The 26,271-nt window shown below is 38.7% G+C and overlaps 1 protein-coding gene across 7 annotated transcripts in view; it reads left to right on the top strand.

The window, feature by feature from the left end:
- The window catches only part of THSD4 (thrombospondin type 1 domain containing 4), a 314,334-nt gene that overhangs the window by 280,669 nt on the left and 7,394 nt on the right, over positions 1 to 26,271 (top strand). For all 7 annotated transcript variants that reach the window (XR_008970824.1, XM_057398789.1, XM_057398780.1 and 4 more), the window contains 7 exons: positions 2,247 to 2,422; positions 6,760 to 6,856; positions 7,748 to 7,990; positions 11,188 to 11,317; positions 12,860 to 13,064; positions 15,540 to 15,713; positions 24,495 to 24,668. Coding sequence is in view for 6 of the 7 variants with exons in the window: in XM_057398789.1 (XP_057254772.1) it covers positions 2,247 to 2,422; positions 6,760 to 6,856; positions 7,748 to 7,990; positions 11,188 to 11,317; positions 12,860 to 13,064; positions 15,540 to 15,713; positions 24,495 to 24,668 (1,199 nt within the window). In the remaining variant the exon portion in view is untranslated. The remainder of the gene's footprint in view (positions 1 to 2,246; positions 2,423 to 6,759; positions 6,857 to 7,747; positions 7,991 to 11,187; positions 11,318 to 12,859; positions 13,065 to 15,539; positions 15,714 to 24,494; positions 24,669 to 26,271) is intronic.

The raw sequence follows: 26,271 nt of genomic DNA, 5'->3' as shown, positions 1-26,271 counted from the left end.
CAGAACCAAAATTTCAGATGCTTCCCAGATCCAAATATGAATGAGTATTTCAAATTTGGATACTTGTGCAGAATGATTGAAAGTTCAGCAACACTTTGTCTCAGCTATGCACAGTTAGAAGATGCCCCATTTTTGGCATGCAACATCTGTACCCTTACCCTGTCTTGGTTGCCAGTGAGGAAACCAAATAGAGTGCAAGAGATGAAGGTATCCCATCTGCAGAGATACTTTCTTCAGGTTTAGCATATACAATCTGATGCTAATTTAGGGCCCAGTCAGTGGGCCAACTAGTCTCCCCAGTTGGCTCTAGACTAGGAGGTTTGTAGGATCAGACTGTTAAAGATCAGATTCTTTCTGATTACAAGGTTAGTAGCCCTACTAATATTTCTTGAATTAAGCTCAAAGTCCTGTGAGAGCTTTGCCGTGACCTCGGTAGGAGTTTGAATTCAAAATGTCAGAGGGAAATAATACGTAATTCAGTTCTCAAGAAGTGTGCCAAATTTCTCCTAAATATTTTGTAACTAAGGTGTGTTCCAATAATCAGCAAATACCTATGCTTTTGGAAAGGAGTTATTTCAGAGAATCTATTTGAACTAATACATATTTTATTATTTTAAAACCAATAGATTATTGAGTCTCTAGGCAATTGGCTTTTTTTTCTCTTTATGTATCAGAGGTACTTGTAAGTGGCCTTGTAAGTAGCTGTATGCTATGACTTCGAGTATCTATAGATTGTGGTCTATATGCTCTTCATTGATTTAAAATGTATTGCGTATTCCATACTGCAAGGCTGACAGGCGTGAAGGCAAGCTGTGTTTTGTAATACTGAATAGTGGTTGGTTTGTGCTGGGTTTTTAAGTATCTGAAGTTATCTTCAAGTACTTTTGGAGAGAGTTTTACAATACTGAAGCACTGAGAGTTTATTACCTTTATTTAAATTATCTTTGGCTGATTTTCTCTGAATTGTAGGAGAGGAAGACAGGAGCTACATAACATCTTTTAAAGGAGAGCTGTAAGCGAACTGGGGAAATCAATACTCCAGATACTTGAAATACAGATTTTGATGTATGGCCTATTGAGACTTTGTCATAGAATTGTAGCCTAAGCAGAAGTGCTGTATCCTGAAATATTCCATAGCTCTAGTGCAAAATATTAGTGAAGGCCACTGCAAACAGCACAGTTGTAGTTAAGAAGCTGGTCCCAGAATGAAAGATAAATGAAATCAGCTACAGACTGTATGAGGAATTCCTCATGAGGAATTAATGGTAAAGCTTTTCATAATCTTTCATGCTTTGACTACAAATATTAACACTATAAAAATTCTTTGGGGGGCAGAGTTGAGGTGGTAGCTGCAGAGTGATCAAAACATAAAAGAGGCACATTTTCCCTTTTTATGGGGAGGCCTCTTTCTGACTTGCCGTATGATGGATTTGAAATGAAAGTTTAATGGACTCTCAGTTTCTCAGACAGCCATCTTTCCACAGCTTCATTATTAACAACAGTTTAATCTTAGCCAGCTTGCAGTCTTTTTTCTAAGCTCTTGATAATTGGCCTAATAAGCAATATAAGAAAAATACTCAGGTCATAAAGTTAAGGCAGTGTTCCATATTAAAAACCTATGTAAAACCAGTCTCCAACAAATTTTGCAGAAGTGTTTACTCCACAGTTGTTTGAATTAAAATTTAATGAGTGTAAAAAACATTCCAGTGTGAATGGATTTCATATTTAATGTATGCAAGAGTATGTGAGCTATATTTTTAACTCCAGCCCTATATTAGTAATGACGATGCCATTTTGATGGCTGATGTTGTGTAAAATATTTTTCAAGTAATGTTTATGTTAGAGACTGTTTTGTTAATGTGTCAGAAAATGAGAGCTGGGAAACAAGTGGATGTACAAAAGCTGCTGGGAAAAATAAATGTGTAGCATTAGGTAAAATGAAATAAAAAAAGTGAATACGTTTGCACAGGATCTGATCCAGAGCCATCGTCACATTTCTTTCTCCTCTTGCAGCACAAACATACCAAGTGTTATGACAAAATTTTCTAAGGTTCATTTGTTTGGTTTGGGTTTTTTCCTCTGTACAACTACTAATATAACTCTGTTATTTTCAACAGCCACACAGCATTGGCCCCAGGCATCAGAGAACACTAACAGTACACCTCTGAGGATCTGATTAGGCACCAGTATGTGAAGGTGATTTCCTCTGATCAGAGTCATTGTGTTTCTGTCCCCATCCTCTGCAGCACTGCGAAGTCGATCAGGACGGTCCATCATCAATGGAAACTGGGCAATTGATCGACCTGGGAGATATGAAGGTGGTGGGACAATGTTCATTTATAAACGCCCAAATGAAATCTCCAGCACTGCAGGAGAGTCATTTTTAGCAGATGGCCCAACAAATGAAGTCCTTGATGTCTACGTAAGTTTGCTATATTTAGATTAATCTTCCTGATGGGAAAAAAAAGTGCTCAGTTCATTGTTGTTAACAACACTAAAATCGTATTCAGAACCAATACTTTGTTATTGTTTCATTCCTTTACTTTTGAAACATAATTTTTGATGTTTTACTATGGCTTGCTGTTGCTCCCATCTTGCTCCAGATCATACAAAATCTGAATAAAGATGAAGCTGGACTTTACTGATCCAGTAAAACCAATTTTACTTGTTCAGTAAGACAGAGATAAAGCATAGAAACATGAACTGGATTTTCTCCAGATACTTTCCTTCTCAAGAAAATTTGGTGCAGTTTAATTCTACAGCGAACTGAAGCAAATGCCTAAAGCAGACAAAGCCTTTCACAGAGTTACACCATCTCAGTGTTCTTTAAAAAACCCATAATTCCAAAAAAAAAAATAGAATGTGGGATTTGAAGTACTGTAGTTTTTAATACGAAGCTGTTCTAGAAGACAATAGGTAATAGATGAGAAAGGAAGAGAGAAGACAAATTGTGGTTAAGAGGGGGGAATCATATTGAAAAAGCTGTTTACTTCAGATGGGACAGGTTTTTCCTACATCATATTGAATTAAAAAATATAACTGGAATTCATTATAACTTATTCAAAGATAAATGGTGTATGTTGAGATTATACACTCTCACATGATAAAATCCATTCAATGAAAAAAATAGGTTAACTGGTGAAATGGTTGTTTCATTCAGCTGTGGCTTTTTTACTCTTAAGTGCAATATAGGGTAGAAAAGTGAATGTACTGGGTATTTCACAGAAAAGTGGGTAGCAGCTACCCTGATTACGCAGCTGGGAAAAGTTAAATGTTAGCAAAGTTATTCCCATCTGCTATATGGTGTCATAATTAAGCAATGGAGTAATTATGCAAACATTACTTCTTTTTGGGTAATTTCTGATTAACTGCAGTGTAAGACTGGCAAAAGCCTGGAAGATTGAACGGTTGGGCTCCTAGCTTCTGCAGTGCACACTCCATGTTCTCAAAATATATGTGTCATTCTGTAGTTACAGAATGCTGTGAGCTGAGGTTTGGTCTTAAGGTTTTACTGTCAGCTGACTGATGCCTAATAACATAAAGACCAGGACACAGAAGGATCAGGAAATGGATTAAACAGATATTTCCAAAGTAATACAATAAAAAAAACCCTTAAGCTTAAATATATCATGTTTTAACGTTTTGGTTTAAGCTTAGTTTCTTTTTTTTTTTGCTGGAATCATATATATAGCTTTTTCAGTTTTGCTCTGTCGCTGCTATTATGGATTGCACATCCAATTTGTCTGGACTCTTATCTGAGATGTTCCTTGAAGATACGAGGAATCTTACAATTCATTGTAAACTGAGAGTTCAGTGTCTTTTTCAAGATAATATGGGAAGATAAAAATGGATAGTGCTAGATGAAAGAAAATCAATCATCGGTATGAAATAGCCTCTTTTACACGTTTGAAATTTGTACCTGCACAGATAAGGATGTCTTTTTTTTCAGGCTTTTTGTTGCAGTTCCTGAATCATGTCATTCTCTTTTCATCTGTACCCATGATCTTTGTGCTCTGTGCAGAAAAATGAAGAGATTTGCAGATAGGAACTGCAAATGGCTTTCTGGTCCTTTTTTCTGAGATCATGCTGTCTGTCTTCCACTCTAGAGATGTAGAGGAAAAAAGTCTCCAAGTTACAGCAGGTTGTAATTAGCAAGATAAAAAGAGATGCAAGTTTTGTCCAAGTATGAAGTATACATTGCTATAAAGACTTAGGTCCACTAACTTAAAGCTAGGTATTTTCCTGCAGGAAAGCTGTGACAGTACATTCATAGTGGCTTAATCAGTTAATGTGTGTCTGTCAGTTGTTCTGAGAAATGTGATGGAAAAATCATGGGAACCATTGGAAAGCTGTTTCTGAAACCATCTAAAGAACAGGGTCCTGGTTCTGGAAGGTGGTGGCGGGGGTACTCTTCTTCTGAAGTCAGCTTCTCAGTGCTCAGTTCTCTCAGGACCAAACACAAAGAGGGTGTGTTTTTTGGATAACAGAGTGTCACAGGAAGGACCAGTCCCTACAAAAATAGTGCAGGCAGTGCATTATTAGATGGTTCAGAAAACTGAGTGATCTCTGAGGGACAGAGTTCAGAGGAATAGCTGTTTGGCAAGGAAAAAGTGATTTTGACACAAGGAAAAACAAAGGTCTGAATCCCTAGTTGGTGTTAATTAGCGTGATGAATTTAGTGAAACCTTGAAGCTTAAGTGTGCTCTGCTGGGTCATAAAGCCACTGACATAGCATGACTTTTTTCAGCCCATGGTTTGTCAGAACCAAAGAGCTCTGATGTTTGCTTTGTTTGGTGTAAGCTGAGGCTTTTACCAGACCAATCCCCACAAAGAGTTGAAGACTTTTAAAGCAGCAGTCAGTAAAAGCATTACTTGAAGTATTCAAAGCTAAAGTGGTGAAATTAGCAGCTGATGGCACCCCTGTATTTCTGGTGTGAGTATGCTCAGGCTCTCAGGAGCAGCAGCAGCAGCAATGTAATAGAAGCCAGTTGGGTATGAAGTGTGCTGCTAACAGTTTTTAAAAGCTTTTATAGAGTCATATATTGCACAAGTCTTATTTTGCTTAACAGGCACACAAGAAGTGACACAGACTTTCAGAAGCGTGCTTATGTCAGCTAAAATGGGCTTGTGCAGCAGCTTTCTGAAACCACTCAGCTTCATTTTCATGTTTAAAGGAGAAAACCTTATGGTTCCTGCCTGTGTTTCATAAAGAACACTTTGATAGAGGAGTTGGAGCTAGCTGTAAAGCAGCAGGAGTTTGTCTGCACGTATATTACATCTTCGTTCAGTTGAAAATTAACTTGGAAGGATGCGGGAGGGTTGTACTGATACGCGGATAGACTCCACAACTCGTTAAAGTTGTAAAGTAGGTATGCTTTTTATTCAGCGCTGAGACGCACGGGGATAATTCCTCAAAGTCATGCATACCTCAGTGTTGTTTCCCTCTACATTTATTCTCTAAAGTTATATATATTCATAAGGTTGCATATTCATGTCCTATCCCCACTTTGTATCATAATGAGTTAGAAGGTCTTTGCGCCTCTGCAGTGCCCCCTCTAGTCATGGGCAGGGGTCTCAAGATGAAGTAAATGAGTCTTCCTCCTGTGGGTAGGGGTCTTCAAGAGGAAGTAAATGAGTCTTCCTCTTCCTGAACTTTTCACCTTTTAGTCTTCACATATGGCCTATGGGTTTGGTTGGGGTCCCAGCCATAAACCATCTGCTTCTCCCCCTTCAGGTGTCTGCTTTTCCTTATCAATAGATGCTTATCAGTAGAATCAGTCTGCTGTTCCTTGTCAATAGAACCAGGTGTCTGCTTTTCCTTATCAATGGATAGTGCCTTTGTTCTGCTTAGTAGGCATGATAGGTACAGACAATACTTTTGTTTAAGCAAGCCAATTCCTCTAACCCCGCCTGTACAACCCCCCTGTACAACCCCCCATACATTGGTTAACCCTGTATCAGTACTCTTCAGCTTCTATAACAAGTATGTGGGCCTCTGTAATATGTTCAATTGATCTTTATTAAGCAAGGCTTATGACAAGAGCTGCATAATGTCAGAACTTTTAGCTAGTTGATTGTTGAGTCTCCATTGAATGGTGCAGAGGGTAGGTGCACGGTGATGAAAGAAACAATTTAATTTGTGAGTTTTGAGAGGTGGTACACGTGAAACACATACATGCTGTCTGCATGTGCTCCGATTGAGTACAACTGGTGAATGTTAAAAAAGGAAGTTGGCTGGATTTGTAGATTGTGGTCTGTGCTATTTATTTTTCTCTGCTTTGTTTCTTCCTTGCTTATATTTCCCCAGGTCCCTCAGACCTACCAAGGTCTTTCTACATGAGAATGTTCTGGTGACTGTAGAACTGTCTCTGCTGCTACTGAGGCCTGGTGTGTGTGGGCCTCTGCTGGCCATGCTGGCGAGAGGCAAGGCTGTGGCTGGTGCAGCCACAACTGCACCTTGGCTTCGAGCATGTCAGGTTTACCTTTTTCAAAGAAGATGCAGAGAAGCCGTTTCTCTGCCATCACAACCTAGCTCAGTCTGCAAACGTGGTATCCTGCATGGCCTTACTTTTTCCACAAAGAAATACCTTTATTTACTATTATTTATTTTTCTTTCTGGGGTACACACCATCATTAACCATTGTTTCTGTCCTGACCAATCGTAAATAACATTACGTAGTTGATCAGTTCAAGTACATATTTAAGTATTAGTAATATAACAAGTAGAAGAACTGAATATATGGCTGGTTTTCTTTTTAGATGATACATCAGCAGCCTAACCCAGGTATACACTATGAGTATATCATTCCAGGAGACAATGTCATTAGTCCTCAGTTGCTTGCTCACAGGAGGCCAGGTAAAATGCCACTATTTCCTATTGTTAAATACATTTTGTTACCCAGCAAGCTAATGAAGAAATTCATACCATTAAATTAATTGTAAATGCTGCCAATGATGTGGGAGAGGCCTGGAATTTTACCTTTGAAAGAGAAGTCTGCATAGATTTGGTAATATCAGTGTATTAATACTGGTAGGGATTATTTATACTGTGGCAGCGCATCTGGTCATATATTTCTACTTTCCATAACAAATTTTTTGTCAGAACGTTAACCATGGCTTTGCATGAGCTGGAGTGTTGTAACCACGTCTCAGAAATGAAATGGAAGATGATTTTTCTCTTCAGAGTTTGGAAAGTTTAAAACAACCCTTTGCAATTTCTCTTTTCTCTCTCAACTGGAGAGAATCAAACACAAAACTGTTGCCATCCCGAGCTAGAATCTGGGCAGCTTCTGCTCCTGATAGAGCTGTGGGTATGTGCTGTGGGTACTGGTATAAAGTTCTGTAGGACAGTAGAAAATTTACAAGTGAGTTTGGTCCTACTTTTAATGTTTGTTACTTGCCTTGTTCCTAATGCGGAGCAGCTGTGCTGTGACATGGGAAGGCACAGAATACAGACCATGGGAAAAAAAAAAAGGCTTTGGGGGAAATTTTGGCACTGTCTGCATTAACTCTACAGTGTGTGTGGAGGTTCTTCAGTTTTGAATGTATTTACTGGCCAAGACTTGTTTATCTTAGTTTAAAAGAACACAGTCTTTGCAGGAAATTACTAGGAGGTCTCTGCATAGCAGATTAAAGATGCTTTGAAGTTTAATGATGCTTCAGTTGTGATTATTAGTGGATGAAAATACAGACTGATATTTGCAAGTGAGGCTCATTATTTTCATTTTCTGTTATTGTCCATCATCAGGGGAGCCCTTGAATGGTCAGTTAGGAATGACAGAAAGCACAAATCATGAGGATGAGGATTTGCACAGGGAGACAGACATTCTCACTGGACAGCCAGCTGGAACTTTTCCAGTTATTCAGCCAGGAAGATTTCCCTCTCATCAGCCAGAAAACCAGGTGCCTGCTGTGCAACCACCAAGACCAAACCGAGAACACAACTGGAAACAAGTTGGAAAAACTGAGTGCACAACTACATGTGGGAAAGGTAAGTGCTTCATACACTGTGCACAGAAAATAGACACACAGGAGGGTTCCAGCATGGGAGAGAGGCATGGGAGAAGCTGTGTGACTCTTTATCAGCTCTTGTATCCCCAAAGCATTGCTATACCTCGTGTTTACTGTTGTCTTACAATCAAAAGACACATCAGTACTATTATGCGTGCTTATGTTTAAATCAGAGGAAACAGCAAAACTAAATATCTGAAAAAGAAAGTATGGAAACGAGAAGGGAATATACGGCATTTGCCTCCGAAAGGAAGTATTTCAGGATTTTATGGCAAGCTGTTCTCTCTCACACCCTTGATACACAGCTGCTTTCCTGAACATTCTTTGACGTTCTTTATCCTTTCATTTGTCCTCTCCAGCTTTGTCAGATACAGCTTCAGTGCTTTTTTGCTTTTTTGTCAACAGTTTTCTGATCTTTATGGGAAGGTTTCACAGGGATTTCATCAGCCATGTCTTTGCCTCTTTTGATGTTGCTGGAACAGCAATAATATGACTTCAGAAAACTGAGTTTTCATAGGGTATAAGTGGGAAAGAAGGGGGACAGGAAGGGTCTGATAATTAGTGAGCTTTTGGGATGTGATGGATACACTAGTTTGAGCTTGTCAGATTAATCTTTTTCCCTAAGACATTTGCAATGACCGTGGATTCAGTAATGCATAGCACAAGCAACTGTTTGGAAGAATAGGTTTTTGTGATAGTAAAAGTGAAACCTTTTGTACTATACATAGCCACCCATCACTGTACCTAAAAAATTGCAAACTTCGGAATAAAGGCATGCCAGTGAGGGAACTCAGGTGTCTGTCACCTGTTCATATACATTCAGAACATTTGCTTCCTAATTAGTTTGAGAGGATGCTGTGCATTTGGTCCAAGGCCAGATGAGTGTCCATGCTATAGCTACAGATAAAGCTAAAAAAATCCAGCAATACTGGTAACAAGCAAAATCGCTTTCCAGTATACTGAGAAAACTTTTTGCCCTGGAGAAATCACTACAAAAGGATTAGAGCTAAAATCAGCCCCTAAAAGTCAGAAGACTTTTTGAACTCAGCCCTTTTGTGGAGAAAAGGAGGGAATGTAATCCAGAATGATTTTGATTGGCATCTAAATACACTGTAAGTCCTAAATACAAGTCATATGGGCAGAATCCTTAATTGCACCTGATTATTGTTTAGCAGCTATCAGTGATAATGCCTGCTGAGTCTCTGGATTATTATATATGTGGTGAATTTTAGTATCCAAATCAGGTAATTTGTGATGCAGTTGCAGGAACGCATATGGGTAAATGTATTCTTTCTTTACATCATAGAACTCTTGGTTGCATTTCATGTTGACCTGATTGATAGACATTTGAACATAGTTCTTGACATTTTTTTCAGCTATTGGCAATGTTATTAATGAAATCTGAGTCAAAATGACAATAGCAAAATTGCAGGAGAAGAGAATTCAGAGGATGTCTTTCAGCCTCCTATACAGCTTAAATGTACTCCATAAAATTTATCAAGACAACAGTCAAAAATTAGTATCTCTCTTCCTATTACTTAGAGAATGTATGTATGATCTGATCAAGTTACATTCAAATGAAACTGGACCTTGGGAGCAGGACCTTGGGAGCAGGATCCTGACACTATTGAGACTGTATGAACAGTCCTTGTGATCTTGGTGTGAAAACCCTGTATGAATTGCTGATGCCCCTAATCTTAGATGGAAATTATTCCAGGAAAGTTTGCGGGAAGAAATGTAAACTGTGTGTGTGCTTGTCTGGTTAAATAATATTCCACTTGTGCTTATTTCATTCTGAGAAAGAAAGCCCTATTACAGTAAAGGTTTCCTGTGCCACCACTGTACCACATTGAAGAGGAGGGGTCGCTGCCACTTTACATGGTATAAACATGACAGAGAGACAATCAGCTGACTTTTGTACTGCTGTCTAGAAAGAACTAGAAGTGATTTTTTTCTTAGCACATAAACAGCAAAAGAAAGACTATAGAGTTGCTTTTCACATCCCTTGCCTGATTCAACTCCAGGTGGGCCTTGTTTTTCCTAACCCCATCTCTACACATCAGACAGCATCACTGTACGCCTCTGGGATCACCTGCTCTGCTTAACATCTCTTGTATTTCTAAGTTTAGGTAGGAGCTCCTTGCTTATCCATGCAGACCTCCTGCCACCTTTGCTTGATTTCCTAGTTGTTTAGATGGACGTTTCTTGAGCTTGGATAAGGTAGTCTTTGTATATCAGCTGACACTCCTGGACCTACCCTATGGCTTTATCCCACAGGATTCTTCCAAGCAGATCCTTGAAGAGGTTTGGGTCTGATCTTCTGAAGTTCAGGGCCGTGGTCCTGCTTTTTGCCCTGCTCCCTCCTCTTAGAATCCTGAACTCTGCATACATACCATTTTATGGTCACTGTAGCCAAAACTAGCCCTGATTTTCGCTTCGCTGACTTCTTCTGCCTTGTGTTTATGTATCAGGTCTAGCAGAGCACCTTTCCTGGTTGGCTCCTCCATCACCTGTGTCAGGAAACTTGTTAACGTACTCCAACATTTCACTTTCCGAATACAAGTTGGCATGTTAGCACCTTGATCTTTGTCATCCTTTTGGTAGTCAGTTTGCAATAGTAATAGAAGTAGAGGTCTGTCTTTTTGCTTTGGCGTGAAAATTATTTAAAGACTGAACCTTAAATATGGAGAGTAGTAATATTTTTTAGTCTACAGTAATGTTTATCCTGTAAGCTTTCTCTTATGTGCCTTTTCAAAAACCAGGTAAAGTGGATAATGCTCACCACGTAACTCTCAGTCTCTGCAGAACCAGAGCAGAACGACTGCTAAATTTGTCTTCCTCTCAAGTCTGTGTTGTAGCTGCCTGGCTGCATTTTTTTTGTCTGAATTGCCTGAATACTTAATGTTTGTACTGTGCAGTATAAAGATCTCATGCAGACAGGAGCATGTTTTCTCACCCTTTTCAGCGATGCTATGCTGTACATTCTATATACCAAAGGACTTCCCTTAATACTGCAACGTAAACAGTATTCAGCTCTCACATTTGAAAATTTGGATAAAATCCTAGTCTGTATTTCCTGGTCGGTTACACTTTTCCCTTCTGCATCAGCGTTGGGTGCTACTGTTATGACTGCAGAGTCTTTTGCAATGCATCACCTAATTTTCTTCTTCATTTCAGGGTCACAGTACCCAGTTTTCCACTGCGTCAACAGAATCACTCACGAGGAGGTATCTGAGAGTTACTGTGACAGCAGTACCAAACCCATTCCAGAAGAGGAAGCCTGCAACCTCTTCCCATGTCCAGCTTTGTAAGATATTACAATTTACATCAAGTGAAATAAGAGAATGTCATTGAGGTTTTGCATGCGAAAGAGGCTGTTCTGAGTAGAAAACTAGTTTGAACTCTTAAGTGCTATGCACTTGTGTCATAAAGTGTAGGTTTTGGTGGCCTTCTTCCCATTCACAGGGATCAGTAGCATTCATAGAAGGCAAAAGGGAAGTTGGCAACAAGTGACTGTAATTTCTCAAAACTGGTGTGATTGTTCAGGTGTGCACACAATACGGGGTCTCTCTATGGGTATGTTTTTTTTCAAGTGAAGGGCATCCTCATATACCTGTCTAAAGAAGAGGTTCTGTAGGCTGTATCACTCCACACTGGATCGGTGTGCTGTGGTAAATACGGTATCATATTTAGAGATGAGAAGAAGCTGATACTGCTCACAATGGCTCTCTCTCAGAAACATCGCCTTTCTTGGAATTCAGTAGTCCTTCAGCTTGAAGACTGCACTCTGAAATGATCATCCTTGTTTCCAGCACACTAATACAACCACCTCATGTGTGATTTCCTTCCAAAAAGGCACTTGACATCAGGAGACTGTGACTTAGAATTGGCTGGGCAACTTCTTTTAAACAGCAAAATGCCAGGGAAAAAAAAGAAAGAGGTCAATTCATCCAGGGTTATACCAAGAAAATAAATGGGTTAAGCCCAGTTGTCATTATAGTTACTTTATTTCAGGTCAGCAGCTGTGTTTTCCATCTTTCTTGTGGTTACATTTCCCAGTTCTCTTCTGAGCAGCAAGTGGCTACTCCTTATCCCATGAAAGCTTCTAATGGTGTTAAGTGCTGTTACAGTGTTAGAGATGCCTGACAAGCAATTTCCTAGTGCATGCTAGATACACAGGAATTTCTGAAGCCATTTACTTGAAGACATCATCTCTCAGCAAGCATTTTTCTCACCTTTTTCTTTCAAAGATAAGTAAATATTTATTTAAAAAAATACAGATATTTTGCTTGCTCTCCAGAAGAGTTCTGAAATAAAATGTGTGAACAATTCAGATACTTTCCTTACTTGTGTATGTCCTCATGCTTGAAATGAAAACTGAGAGGGGAAAATTGCATGTTTCTACAAAAATGATTAGATAAATACAGTGAAATCTTGGAATGAGAAGAATATATCTAAGGGATTCTTTTCATCTCTAAAATTAAATGTATTCATTGCTTACCATTTGCTATTTCAGTTTTACTGATGAATGAAATCCTGGATAATAAAGTCTTTAAAAAAAAGAAACAGCTATTAGTGACTTAATTAATGTTTGTAGTATGCCTTGAAACCAGGAATTGTGCAATCTGTATGCATGCTTACTGTTATCAACCATTACAGGTAGATTGGTTACAAGTATGTAACAGTGTCTTCAAAACGGATGGTGGTTCATTCAGAGGCTTAAATGTTCTTTTATAAGGTTCTATACCAGCATCAGAATCATGTCAGTTGAGTGCTGTTAAAATCAGTATTAGAGACATCTTTACTGAGAAAACACCCTCTTTATTTTTTTCCCTTTTTTTTTCTTTAGCTGGGACATAGGGGAATGGTCTGAGTGCAGCAAAACATGTGGCCTTGGTATGCAGCATCGACAGATCTTATGCCGGCAAATGTATGCCAATCGTACCTTGACAGTTCAGCAGTACCGCTGTCATCACCTGGAGAAACCAGAGACAACCAGCACTTGCCAGCTAAAGATTTGCAGTGAATGGCAGATTAGGACAGAGTGGACTTCAGTAAGTGTGACTGATAAATTTATGGTGTAAACCTCAGAAAAGAACTTTTTCCAGGCATCACTAATCAAACATGAAATTTGTTTTGGTTTAAAACAGGGAAGTGGAATGTGAAAAGCCTTGGAAATAAGTGAACGTTAGATCAAGAAAACCCTGCTAGATTATGACCAGAAAAGTTCAGTTCATAACCAGAAAGAAGCAGTGACTGAATAGAACAAAACACATGGATGTGTGTGTACACAAGTACACAGTGCTTCTGAGAAATGTTGGGTTTTTTTTAATACTATATGAAGTAGAGCTGGCGTGAAGAGGGTCCTGGTAGGTTTGCCTGTGGGGGCAAATTTTCTGCTCTTTGTCACAGCACATAGATTTTAGCTCCAGGAGTTATTTAACCTTATGTGTGTGTTAAGGATAGTGTAAGTAGCTACTGTTACTGTAGTTGTTTTGAGGCTATGGCAAGGCTTTCAGATAATGTGGACAGTACTGTTTTGAGCTTTTATTTCCCTGTGTTGTTCAGAAAAGGTTTAGCCAACCTGACAATCATCCTAGATACTTTCATGGCCATTGTGTGAAAGAGAAAATATCCTGGTCTATTAGGTGTAGTGATAAACAAATCTTAGGTAGCCATGAAAAAAATTAGGCTTGAATTGTGTGGGTGGATAGACCATAACAAATTCCAGCTTAAACTCTAAACCTAAACCTTTTTTTTCTATTCTACTGAAATAGAATTGCTCCTAATTCCCCCAGGCTTTGCTGGAATGCAAGTCACAGCATGTAGTGTGTTGTCCACTGGCAGCAGTAACAGTTTTCCATCCACACAGTCCCAGTAGGCTAAAGAGCCATGCAGCAGACTGTGTGGGTTTATAGTGGGTCCTCCCTCATGATAAAGCCTATGTGAGTTAACTCCCTGAGCTGCTGCATTTCTGAGGCTGATGGTGGCATTGTTAACTTTCTAGTCGTGAAGTATCTTTGATATGTTGATATATTCCTGATTAAAGAAACAGAAATACCTAGATATATGAAGGTAAAGATAAGTTGGTTGGTTAATTCATTATTAATGATGAATTAAAATCCATCTGGAGTTAAAGGACAGTAAAGTCTTGATCATACGGATGATGAGAAAAGGGAGATGCTTTTGTGTGTTGTCGCACTTTGAGAAGTGTTTGAGTCTACAGAACCCTTAGAGGTTTATTGCGTATGGTGAATCAAGCTAAAGAAATGCTTTAGATATTGAAGCTGGTTGAATTTAAGTGTAATTCCAATGAAATTATGTGATTAATTTCATCTTGGTATTAAAATTAAAGTTCTTGGCATGAGGTTCCATCATAAAGAAAGGAGCATCTGAGTTTGCAGACTGGTTTCAAGAGAACATTGGTTTGTGTTTGTGCTTACTGAAGTACAGTCAGATTTTCACTTCAGAGACAGGTTTGTGATCTTAAAAGTAAGCCCATCTTAAGATTTTAATGTGCTTACCATTTTTCTGACATACAAATGTCAAAAACTTTGATCTAAATCTGATAAGAAATAAATGGCATTGTGGTAATTTTCACCTTGGCAGCCTAGACTTCAAGAGCAACTCTGGACAAATTGCTCCCTTTATAACATAAAGTGGAGTATTTGTTCTTACTACCATTTTGCTATTTAATGACCTCACACATCTAGTCTGTATTTTGGCCGGTGTTCTAGAGTGAACAGTTGAGGAAATAACTGCAGTCTGAGGATGAAGTCTGTGAAGTGTCTTGCTGTAGAGAATGTATTTTACATTTTACATAAAAGTCTTTGACACGTAAATATAGTAGATATGATTAAGCATTCAAAAGCAAGGTAAAAACAATGAGCTGCCTTTGGTAGCTCAGTTAGATACCCTTGTATTCAAGTACTGCAGTCCTTAATCTTTAAATTCACAGCAAATTTCCTCTTTAATTCTAGAATGTTTACAGGATTCAGCAAAACTTTTCATGCATACACAGCAGAAAATTATGTTCCTGTCCTGCTTCGTGATCTGTTTGCTTCACATCATGAGGCAGAGATACCAATAGCTGTTAGCATTCTCTGAGGTTGACAAGAGTAAAGGAGAAGGAGGCCTTTGCTTGTAAGAGGGATTCAGAAGTTCCGTTTCTTTGCATTTCCCTTGCTTCATATCTGCTTTTATATTAAAATCAAAATTATGCTGAATATGTCAGCCTGCAATCCAAATACCAGCAGTTCATTTTGATAAGGTGCAGCATGGCCTGTTGAAGATAGGGTTTAATTTTATGTGTTCTAAATATATCTTCACAGTAATCTATAGATTACTACAGACTGAGAATGTGACTTAAAACTACTAATGTCTTTTTATTTCCTGTTCCTGGCACTCTAGAATAGTTCTGCAGTTTCTGTGGATGTCTTAGCAGGAATGAATGAGCTGTATGTTCCCAGCTCCCTGATAAACCATTACAGTTCTTGCATATTCCTAACGCAACCTCCCTTTTGTTACAGTGTTCAGTGCCTTGTGGAGTGGGGCAGAGGACCCGAGATGTGAAATGTGTCAGCAACCTTGGAGATGTTGTTGATGATGAGGAATGTAACATGAAGCTGCGGCCAAATGATATTGAGAACTGTGACATGGGTCCCTGTGCGAAGAGCTGGTTCCTTACAGAGTGGAGTGACAGGGTAAGGCTTCTTATTATCTTTGTGCTGCCAAACCTTCTAAATCAACTTAGTTGCATCAGAGTTAAAAAATACACATCTGTACAGCCATAAAAGAAATGATCTTATTTCCCATGTTTATCAATGATTGGTTAAGCAGGCAAGTGCAAACAAAAAAATAATAATCCCAAGGGCATCTTGGGTTTGCATGATTAGATACAAGAATGCATAGAAGAAAGGGCAAGCGTGCGGGTACATGGCCAAACATCTGGATTTGGAATTGGCTCTGCGTCTGCAATTCCCAAAATATTGAGTGTGCTGAGATTTATTGTTCTGCCTTGCTTAGCCCTGAATCTCAAGATTCAGACTCTAAAAATTTCCCTGCTGTTTTTTTAAGGGATGAAGGTTTGAGGCCTGATGTCTGGGTTTAAGTTCAAGCCATAAAACAATTATCCTATAACAGTGAAAAGAGGGGAACAACTTCATAAACTCAGGCAAGGTTGATTCAGGCTTTTGTACTTTGTGAACATGGATGTATTTTTTTAATTCCAATGAGTCAGATTCTCTGCATGGAAGCAACAAACCCAGCAGTGATTCACCTTTTTTCATGACTGGGGCTCAGAGTTGTTCAGAATGGTATTTATATGCTCTCATTAGAAGGCTTACAAATGGGCTAAGCAAAGCCCAGTATTGTGGTCATTCTTGTGGATGCTTGCATACCCATTTCATCTGTAGACAGGTTGAGCCTTCATTCTGTGAAATCCTCACTGCATCTCCATCTTTTTTGACTGGTTGTTTTGGCAGGCATATAATACAGTTTATCATTAAAATGTAAGATTTTATTTACCACTTCATGGATTCATTATTTAGATTATTTTGTGCTAGTACCTCTGAAAGCTAGGAATGTCTGGCTCATAGGTTATGCTTTAGTTTGGACACTCAGAAGATTTTCCACGTTTTAGGTGCAGAGAAGGAGGAGGAACTTCACAGTTAGGACAAATACCTCATACATCACATGATTTTAAAAAAGCTGATCAGACTCTTGCTACAATTAAAGGCCTGCAATATTTTCAGCCTCCAGATAACTTGAATAGATTTTATACAGAAAAAATAAATACACTAATCTTTGTTGTTGCCATCTGAATTTTATTTGTCCAGTTGTTATTCATTCAGTGTATGCTCTTGTGTAGCTGAACACAAAGTTATCAGGTGAAGTGTAGGTATTAGTGCAAATGGCAAAGATTTTGCTGTAGGGGAAATGGCAGTGTTTTGTTTTGTTTTATTTTATTGATTTTATTTTATTTATTTTATTTTTAGCTTGTAGAGCTGTGCTTTGTGCAGTGCTAATTTGCAAGTAAGAGAGAAAAATGCATTCTACCTTCAAAGACAAAAGCTGGCCCAGCTACTATCAGCTAGTGAAGTTCCACCATATAAAGTGCATATATTCCAGTGAAGACTCACGCATCAATGTTTTCTTCGTTATCGTAGATTGAGATTTTGCAGAATTAAAACTAGTTTTCGTAGCTGAAGTTTATGACTGCAAAATGTTACTATGCTTATTTGTATGTATTAAATGAGACACAGAAGTGAAACAGGTAATACAAAAAATGTTGGGGTTTTCTCTTACCACAACCATTTTAGGGCTGGAGAGTAAAGAATGGATTTTGTTACCTTCTCAGCTTATATAAGTGTACAAATTAATTCCTTCCAAATGCTTGCTACTGTACTTGGCATTATTCACTATCAGTTCTGCCAGCAGTGGGTTTGAAGCTTGATTCACAAATAAAATGGAAGGAACAGCTTATTTCAGGAAAAAAAGTAGATTTGGGCTAGAATATGCAGGATCTTCTACGATTCACACATACCTTGTAACTCAGATGTTCGGAGATGTTTAGTGGCAGTGATTCTACTGGAAGTCAGTGGAATATAGGAGTAGTCAATAGCTTTGCAAAGTCAGGCCTTTGGCTGTTGTCTTTCTTACTGTTCTCTTCAAGGGCTGATTTCTTTTTTAGGATCAGAAGTCTCTATTTGTAGAGGAATGTGTATCTGTTGAAAGACAAGAGAATTCTAACATGGAATGGAAGTGGCCATTCCCAGGTGTGTGAGTGAACTCTGCATGTGAGATTTCCCCAAACAGTTCTCTAAAAAGTACTTTAAGCCAAGCCACTCTCCAGCAGTAAGCATAGATCAGCGATGGGCAGCCACAAATGGTTCAGATAAGCAGCCAAAAGTTCAGATGCTTAAAGAAAGCTTATTCAAACCTCTGGAGTCTGCAAAACTGTGGTGGAAATCTCACAAGAACAGACTTTCTTTGTGAGATTTATTACATGCCTACTTCAAGTCCCAGCTGGAAATACCACAGAACAGTCTTTCCCATTGTATTTTGACATTTCAGCCGTGGTTAGAAATAAGAGGTAAAAGAACTTAGCATAACTTTCGAGGATGTTGGAACTTTGAAATGGTTGAGTTCAAACTTGGTTACAGCCATAAGAGAAGGCCTGGCCCGTACTTTTCTAAACACATTTTGCAAACACTTAATGTGTACTGTTGCACATGCAGCAAGTAGAGGTTTCCAGAGGCCTGTCAGAAATCAGTTAGGCACATACTTTCTCTTTCAGCAGGGGATATATCAAACTTCCATGTCCAGATTTATGTGATGCATGGGGCATTACAATATAGCCTTGGTTAATTAGCAAAGCATCAAGAAAAAGCACAGTAACATAAAAATTACACTTGTCTTTGCTGCCAACAGATGTTAAATTTCAGGATTTCATAACTGATGTATATTGGTGCTGAATTTGACTAGGGCATTTTTTTAAAACGGAGAGAGATGAAAAGTCACATCTGAGTTTTAAGAAAAGGACAGGATCTAATTTAGGATTTGTGGGAAGATTTTTGGTTATTTTACTGAATCTTTGCAAAGTTAGAATTGATGCAAAATCATGCTAGTTCCCTTCATTTTCATTAATAGTTCTGTGGTTCTCAATTGGAAGATTGAATCATTGAATTTCCCTAGCTGTAACTTCTGCGATACAACGTACATGTGCTTAAAAACCAGTGGAGTACATGCAACCTGTGTGGGGGAGTTGTGGCTGCTTCCCGGGGTGAGCTGCGTGTAAAGCTTTTACTCCATAAATAACACTTGCCTGCCTTCTCGCCATGTTGTCCCATCTTGGTTTCCCACAACACATATGTATGTATTTTATGGCCCGCCTGTTTCCTTCCCATGGCATCGACATTCTTGGTTTCAGTTTCTGCACAGACTGATTCTTTACACATATAATTAAGCCTAAGTAATGAGAAATACCTCCATGTTCCTTAAAGCAATACAGTCCTTGAGTTATTTTGATAAACAGGTATCAGAGTCCATTGTATGTGTTACATGCACACTTTTAACTGCAAAGCCTATGAGTTGTGTGGTTACCATGTGCACACTGGTGGAACATGTGAAAGAAGGTATGAAAGCAATTAATCCTTAAGAAACAAACTCTTGTTTACTGAAAAGTATAAGCTCTGTCTTTGAAGTGTATCTAAACACCATATTCTGATATCCCTCAGTCTTCGGAGAAACAGAAGTTTTTACTCATTTCAGTTGGAGAGATTACAAGTTAAAAGTCTCTAGCAGTAAAACGAGACTCATCTTATTTTTATGCGCCTGTCTTTACACGTATTGCTCTGTCCTGAGTATAAATAAGAAAATTAACTTAAGTTTCATGGGTTTGAGTTCCACATGATCTTTAACCCCTTTTGCCTACAGAGAGTCTGGACAAACTTTGTGATATTTTTACGTGTGTTTGTAGAAAGGTGGCTTCCTGTCTCATAATTCTCCTAAGATGTCAGACTGCATTAAAATGGCAGAGCTCCACCAAACTGCAATCATTAATCAGTTGGGTGAAGCTGGTGAACCTTACTGAACTTAGCAACAAAATTGGATTGATGGGAGCAGATGAGATTTTTGCAAACATTTCACATGACTGATTCCTTGACAGCTCTAATTGCTGGAAAGTTTACTTCTCCTGTGGGTCAGAAGCGGGAAACTGCATTCCCCTGATTTACAGCACGGGAGACTCACCAGTGTTGCCCTGCATCTAGCTGGAGGATTCCCCTCTTGCATTTTTGTTTATTTCTCATTGCCATCAACGTTCATTTGTTTCTCATTTTATGTTTAGAGCATACTTAGAAAAGAAGCCAAAATACAAACAATTCTTAGATGTTAATGAGATTCTGAGGCCAAAATAAAATCTTGGAAGGAAGAAAAAGTGCACATTAGGGAATAAAATCAAACCAGATCAAACACACGCTCTGGATTTCTCTCTTCATTAGAAAGAGTAACAGCAAAGCTTCTGTGATATCTTCATTAGAGAACTACAGTATGTTTCCTCAAAATCAGTGCTTTATTCCTCACAATCCTAAATCATTACCTGACAGGTACAAGTGGGTTTGACCAGTGATATGTGGAAACCACCAGAGAGTTTGTAGCTCACACTCTTCTTTCACTGTTTTTCATTTCAATCTGGAGACCTCTCATGAAAAAAAAAAAGCACCCTGTTTACTCTGATCAAGGACTTTTTAGTCTCATGCTGTGCCAGTGAGGAGGGGCATGGAAACCTGGGAGGAAGCAGAGACAGGACACCTGACCCAAACTAGCCAAAGGGGTATTCCATACCACAGTACATCATGCCCAGTATAGACACTGGGGGCAGTTACCCAGAAGGGCTAGATCACTGCTGGGCTGGGTATCAGTCAGTGGATGGTGAACAATTGTATTGTGCGTCACTTGTGTTTGTTGGTTTTTATTTCCCTTTCCCCTTTTAGTTTTATATTCTCTCCCCTTGTTATTTCCCTTATCATTATTATTACTGGTGGTAGCAGCAGTGGTTTGTGTTATACCTTAGTTACTGGACTGTTCTTATCTCAACCCATGGGAGCTACATTCTTTTGACTCTCCTCCCCATCCCTCCGGGAGCAGGGTGGGGGGAAGAAGAGGGAGAATGAAAGAGTGGCTACGTGGTTCTGAGTTACCAGCTGGGCTTAAACCACAACATAGTGTTACCAACTACATATAAAGAAAGGAGCAGTGCATGTGTAGGAGCAGTCATCATCCAGCTGAAGTGTCCAAAAATTGTAAGACCATATTTCGAAACTTTGTCACTTTGGGAGGATAGCATGGATCTGCTCAACAAAATACAAGGGTGGTTTGACTTCAGATCCAGCACCTGTTGTATGCATAGATGCACTCTAAAGCAAATAATTTAAATCCAGGTATCAGAAAGTGCTTTGACAATAATACATAAGGACATTTCTGACTCGCCCAGCTTCCCCTCTCCCACTGCTGTCAATCGTTTTATGTCCTTTGAAAATCTGCCCCAGTCTTGGAACTGCAGCAGAAGTGAGCTTCTGAAATAAAATTCTTAGTTTATTATTGGCAAAACAGGTTACATAATCCTTCTAAAATCCCTTCTGAAAGGGATTTTCTCCAGGCAGATCAAATAATGCTGAGGAGTTTCATAAGTATTTCAAACATAAATCTTCATTTTTATTTAACTTCTGGAGGATGATTCATAGAAAACTTCGTTGTCTTGTGGGGCATAATTAAGATGATGAAGATTAAAGTGTGGCAGATGGAAATCCTGCACAAATGGGGATGTTTTACTGGAACTCAACTCAATCGGTTGTTATTTAAAAATCTAATTAAGGCTAGCAATGATGCTGGGACCTCAAAGGTCTCGAGTTCTGGTAGATTTCCTGCTGCCTCTTTCTTGTGGTCCGCTGCCCCAGTTGAAGGTAATGAGTAGGACTGGCACATTAGTGAAAGGGAACTGGCACACTTAAAGGGGTTTTCTTCTACCATGCCCCGTGGCTGTGACAAAAATTCAGGCTTCCACTTGGAGTTTTCCAAACTCCCAGCAACTAGCCTTCCTTGTGGACTGCTGCTAAACTTGCTTTCTGACAACTATCAGAGCACTGCATTTGTTGTTGGGTTTGGGATTTTTTAATTATTTCTAGTTTTTAATGGGAATGGAAATCTTCTGAAACTGAACTCATGAGGGAAGGACCTCAGGAAGAGGAGAAATGGCAGACTCCTTAAAGCTAGGGAGGGTGTTCCACAGACTAAGGTTTCTGAAGAATTTCTGCCAGTTAAAACAAGACAGTGAAATAGAATATCTTTAATAACAGGACCAGAATAGAGAACGTGCAGCTTGCGAAAGCTCCTCATGCGGTACAATGTTAGGTTATAGCATTTACTCTGTATTAATGCAACAAATCAATGGCACAAAATTGAATGTAGGGGTGTGTCGACTGTGAAAACCAAAGGGAGAGGATTCATTATCAAAACGCTCCCTACTCCCTGCCTTGGGCTTTGGAAATCATGGCTTTCACATGGGAGATTTTTACCGAAAGGAAGAAAAAACCCATGAAAACCCAAATACTTAATGCAGAAACATTCAGGTTTAAGTTGGCTTTGCAAATCCTTTGAGGGTAGTTAATCTGTAGTAAAATCTTGCAGCAGAGGGTGGGACAACCCTATACCTTCCCATTTGGTATTTCCTTTGTTATTGGATATGGAAGCCTAATTCATGCATAATCATTTATAACATAAGACTGTGGAGATTTTCTGGATGACTTTATAGACTAAACTTGTTCCTAGCTCTGGTTTGCAAAGTAGAAAAGCAAATTAGATTGTCAGTTGAAAATTACTTTGAAATAAGAAAAGTATTTGCAGAGTACATGCATAGTTCTCTGTGCATAATGTAATTGAATGTACTTGCCAAGGATAAAATATGAACAGCCACAAAATTTATTTCTGTACCGTGGGTTTGAAAGGTAGCGATTGTATGGGGCTCAGTTAAACGGTCACTTTATCCATGAGTGGGCTGTTTGAAATGGGTTTAGTTTAGTTTCAGTTTACATGTCGAAGAAAATGTTCACTGCTGGCACAATTTACATCATTCTTGTGTTTTCAGGATTTTGCCAGTTTACTTGGAAAAGACCTCCTTAGTTATCAAATCTGGTTTGCTGAGAAAGTAGTTCGTATTTTGTTTGTTAAAAAAATGACTTGTCAAAAGTTGAGTCACTTTCTTAGTTTTCTGGAGATTCCATTTCAGTAAAACTTTTCCATTCTATTCCAACTTCTTGGGAAAGCAACCAACTCGCTGATAGGAAAACATGTTTTTCAATACGGTATCTGTGGAGTAACTATAACATGATAACATGTTTCACACAACCAATGTTCTTCAGTGCACGTGAGTAAAGAGCAGTTTGCAAGAAATTGTACATTCAGTCACTAGTCTCTCTACCTTGAGAAGATGAATGACTGCATTGGTTCATCCCGTTATTAACAGTGGTGCTGTCATGGCATCTGCTATTCTGTAGTCGAACTACTGGATATGAACCCTTACATTGTTACTGATGGGAGTCAAATCAAGCTGTGATTTGTTACCATTCTTGAAATAATTCTTACTTTTATTCAGTAATATCTTAAAAAATGTTCCATTACAGTTATATTCATTCACAAGGAATGTACTTTCCACTGCAGAAGTAATATAGAGTTTCTTTAACTAATTACATTGTATGTTAGAAATCAAATCTGAAATATCAATCAAATGCATCTTTTTCTCCCATATACTTCATACTTATCGGTGGTTTTCTTTATGTGTGCAGTATAATTCTAATTGATTACATTTAATTATATACATATCTTTCAATAAGCTGCACATGGGTTTTTCTTTATTTTAATGGTCTGGACATGAAATGCCAAATGCATTTTAGAAGAAAAAGGGACTATTAAGAAATAATTAAGCAACAAACCCCTAGTCTAATACAAGAAATCGTTTTGTTTTTTTTTTCCCTGGCATGTTTCTATTTTTTAAATGTTGATAGTTTGATGTTGCCCAGAACTGTAGAATATTGGATACTTTCCCACTGAAGTAGATGGATGACAAATGGAATTTATCCTGCATGATTTATGGATGACATGCTTACTATCTCCAAACGTGTGACATAAGAACCTGCACATTTATTAACAGCTTTCAGAATTTAACAGTGGAAAGTTTAGATGGTGAATGTTAGTTACCAGGAAATCATATCATTAGAAAGCAACACGGAATTCACACAAACTTCTCCAGCAGCCTCGTCTGCTAAAAATGATTAACAACTTACACGTGAAACTGGTTGTGCAATAATTTGTGGAAGTTACAGTTATTTGCTGAGGATTTACCCCAGTCTTTTGAAACCACCTGTCAAAAATGTCATATTTTTCTATTTTTATGACTCTGTAAACTCATTATATGGAAAAGATCCAGAATGCACTATGCAGTGCCATAGTCCCCAGTCTTCTTAGCCTCATCCTTTTAAAAACTGTAAGAGTTGACCTGGATGACAGCTTGAATGGTCAGAGGATAAACTCATAGAACTGAAATATGACTGCTGTCTGAAAAGTTGCTTACTGGAATTACTCCTTCTCATATCTATTAATCAGTATGCAAAAAGATGAATAAAATGAAAACTGAAAGAATTTACAGACAGGAAAAAGGAAAGAAAAGTAAGAAAGCTAATAAAAGCTGAAAAAAATTGATTTCTTTCTCTCCTAATCCTTCAGGTTTTTTTATTTGTGACTGTAAAGGACAGGTATTGCTTTTAGTGTATTCAGAAGCATGAAACTGTAAGATAATTTGCTATAGCTCGCTTAAAGAAGAAATTACTGACTTTGCATAAATTAATTTACTTTTTGTAATTGTTGCTTCTCGTTTCATTGTGCAGCATGGAGGATGTGGTAGTGAACGTGTTCTGTGTTTTGCTCCCCAGTGTTCTGCAGAATGTGGTGATGGAGTCCGTACACGTTCAGTGGTTTGCATGACAAACCATGTCAGCAGTCTGCCTCTGGAAGGCTGTGGCAATAACAGACCTTCTGAAACAACTCCCTGTAATAATGGACCCTGTGCTGGTAAAGTGGAGTGGTTTGCTGGGGGCTGGACACAGGTGAGCGTTAACACAGGTTTGTTTTCTGCTGGTATCTTAATTTAAAAAATGCTTCTGTACAGTGAAGATGTGTGTGTTTCTGCACCTCCGGAATGTTCATGTATTTCCTTTCTGTTTTTTTATGACTTAATATTCAATACTTTTCAGCACCTCCTGTGTTTTTTCTTCTTTTTGAAAATAAGATTTTGTTCTTTTCTCCCTCTATATCTTCATTTTTATTTCTCCTCTACTGACCCAGTGTATTTATAAAGTGAAAGATAACAGCAAGCTGCTTAGTATATTCAGGTGAACACTAGAGCAAGAGATTTGCACTTTCCTAAAGCCTTTGTGATAATGCATACCTGCAGGACTATCTATCTACCTATCTATCATCTCTCTATCTAGCGATCTATCTATCTAATCTTTTGATCAACCTAGAGCACTTCCAAAATCTAAGTAAGACAAAAAGCAATAGCCAAACCAAAAGTTACCTTTAGTATTGTTGTACTGAAATTCATGATAATAGGTAAAGAGAACAATATTTGGTTAGTGCCAATATCCTGATGCTCTTTTCTCAAGACAAATTCTTCCCTTGATCCATACCTAATAGTCCTGCTCATTCTAAATGAACATTTCTGCTGTCAGGAACAAAGGCATTTCAGAAGCTGCCAGGGAAAAGTCTCTCAGCTGTGCTGCTAACTCACTGCATTTCATGCTCCAGGATCCTTCCAGGTAATAAGGAATTGGAAATTAAGCTGGTGCAGCTGAGATAGAGATTACAGGGATACTACCATGCTAATGCTTTCAAGTGTAAGTGATAATTACTTGTATAAGAGTAGTAACAAATTCAGATTTAAAACATACTTAGCTGCAGTTCTAGTAACAGATAAAATCTGGGACTTTTTACTTACAGCATTCAGTAAGGTCATATTAGCTCTTACATTCTGTTCCGAATGGGAGAGTTTCTGTCATAGAATCATAGAATCAACTAGGTTGGAAAAGACCTTTAAGATCATCAAGTCCAACCATTACCCCAGGACTGCCAAGTCCACCACTAAACCATGTCACTAAGAGTCTCATCTGCACAGTTTTTGAACACTCCAGGGATGGTGACTCCACCACTGCCCTGCACAGCCTGTTCCAATGCCTGAGCACCCTTTCTGTGAAGAGATTTTTCCTAATCTGCAGTCTAAACCTCCCCTCATGCAGTTTAAGGCCATTTCCTCTCGTCCTGTCGCTTGCTACATGAGAGAAGAGACTAACCCCTGCCTCGCCACAGCCTCCTTTTCAGGCACAGCTGTAAAGGTCCCTCCTGAATCTTCTTTTCTCCAGACTAAACCCCCACCCCCAGTGCCCTCAGGTGTTCCTTGTAAGACTTATTCCAGCACCTCCATGTCTTTCTTGTAGTGAGGGGCCCAGAACTGAACAAACTGTCCTTTTCAATAGCCCCTTTTTTTGAGCTGACTTACCTTTCTTTACATGAGATTGAATTGTTTGATGCATAGCAAGGGCACAAAGTCTTTGCTGTATGTTATCTGAAACAAGTATCTGAAAACATCTATTCTACCAGCCAGATCCTGACTTCTAACTGCCAAAATGAAAGCAGACAGTCTGAAAAGGACAG

The sequence above is a fragment of the Pezoporus wallicus genome, unplaced genomic scaffold (genome assembly GCF_028554395.1).
Source record: "Pezoporus wallicus isolate ANWC-B61680 ecotype Strahan unplaced genomic scaffold, APGP_CSIRO_Pwel_v1 contig_3952, whole genome shotgun sequence".
Classification (NCBI taxonomy): domain Eukaryota; kingdom Metazoa; phylum Chordata; class Aves; order Psittaciformes; family Psittacidae; genus Pezoporus; species Pezoporus wallicus.
Note: the sequence above shows the minus strand (reverse complement) of the source record. Positions and strands in the feature narration are given on the sequence as shown.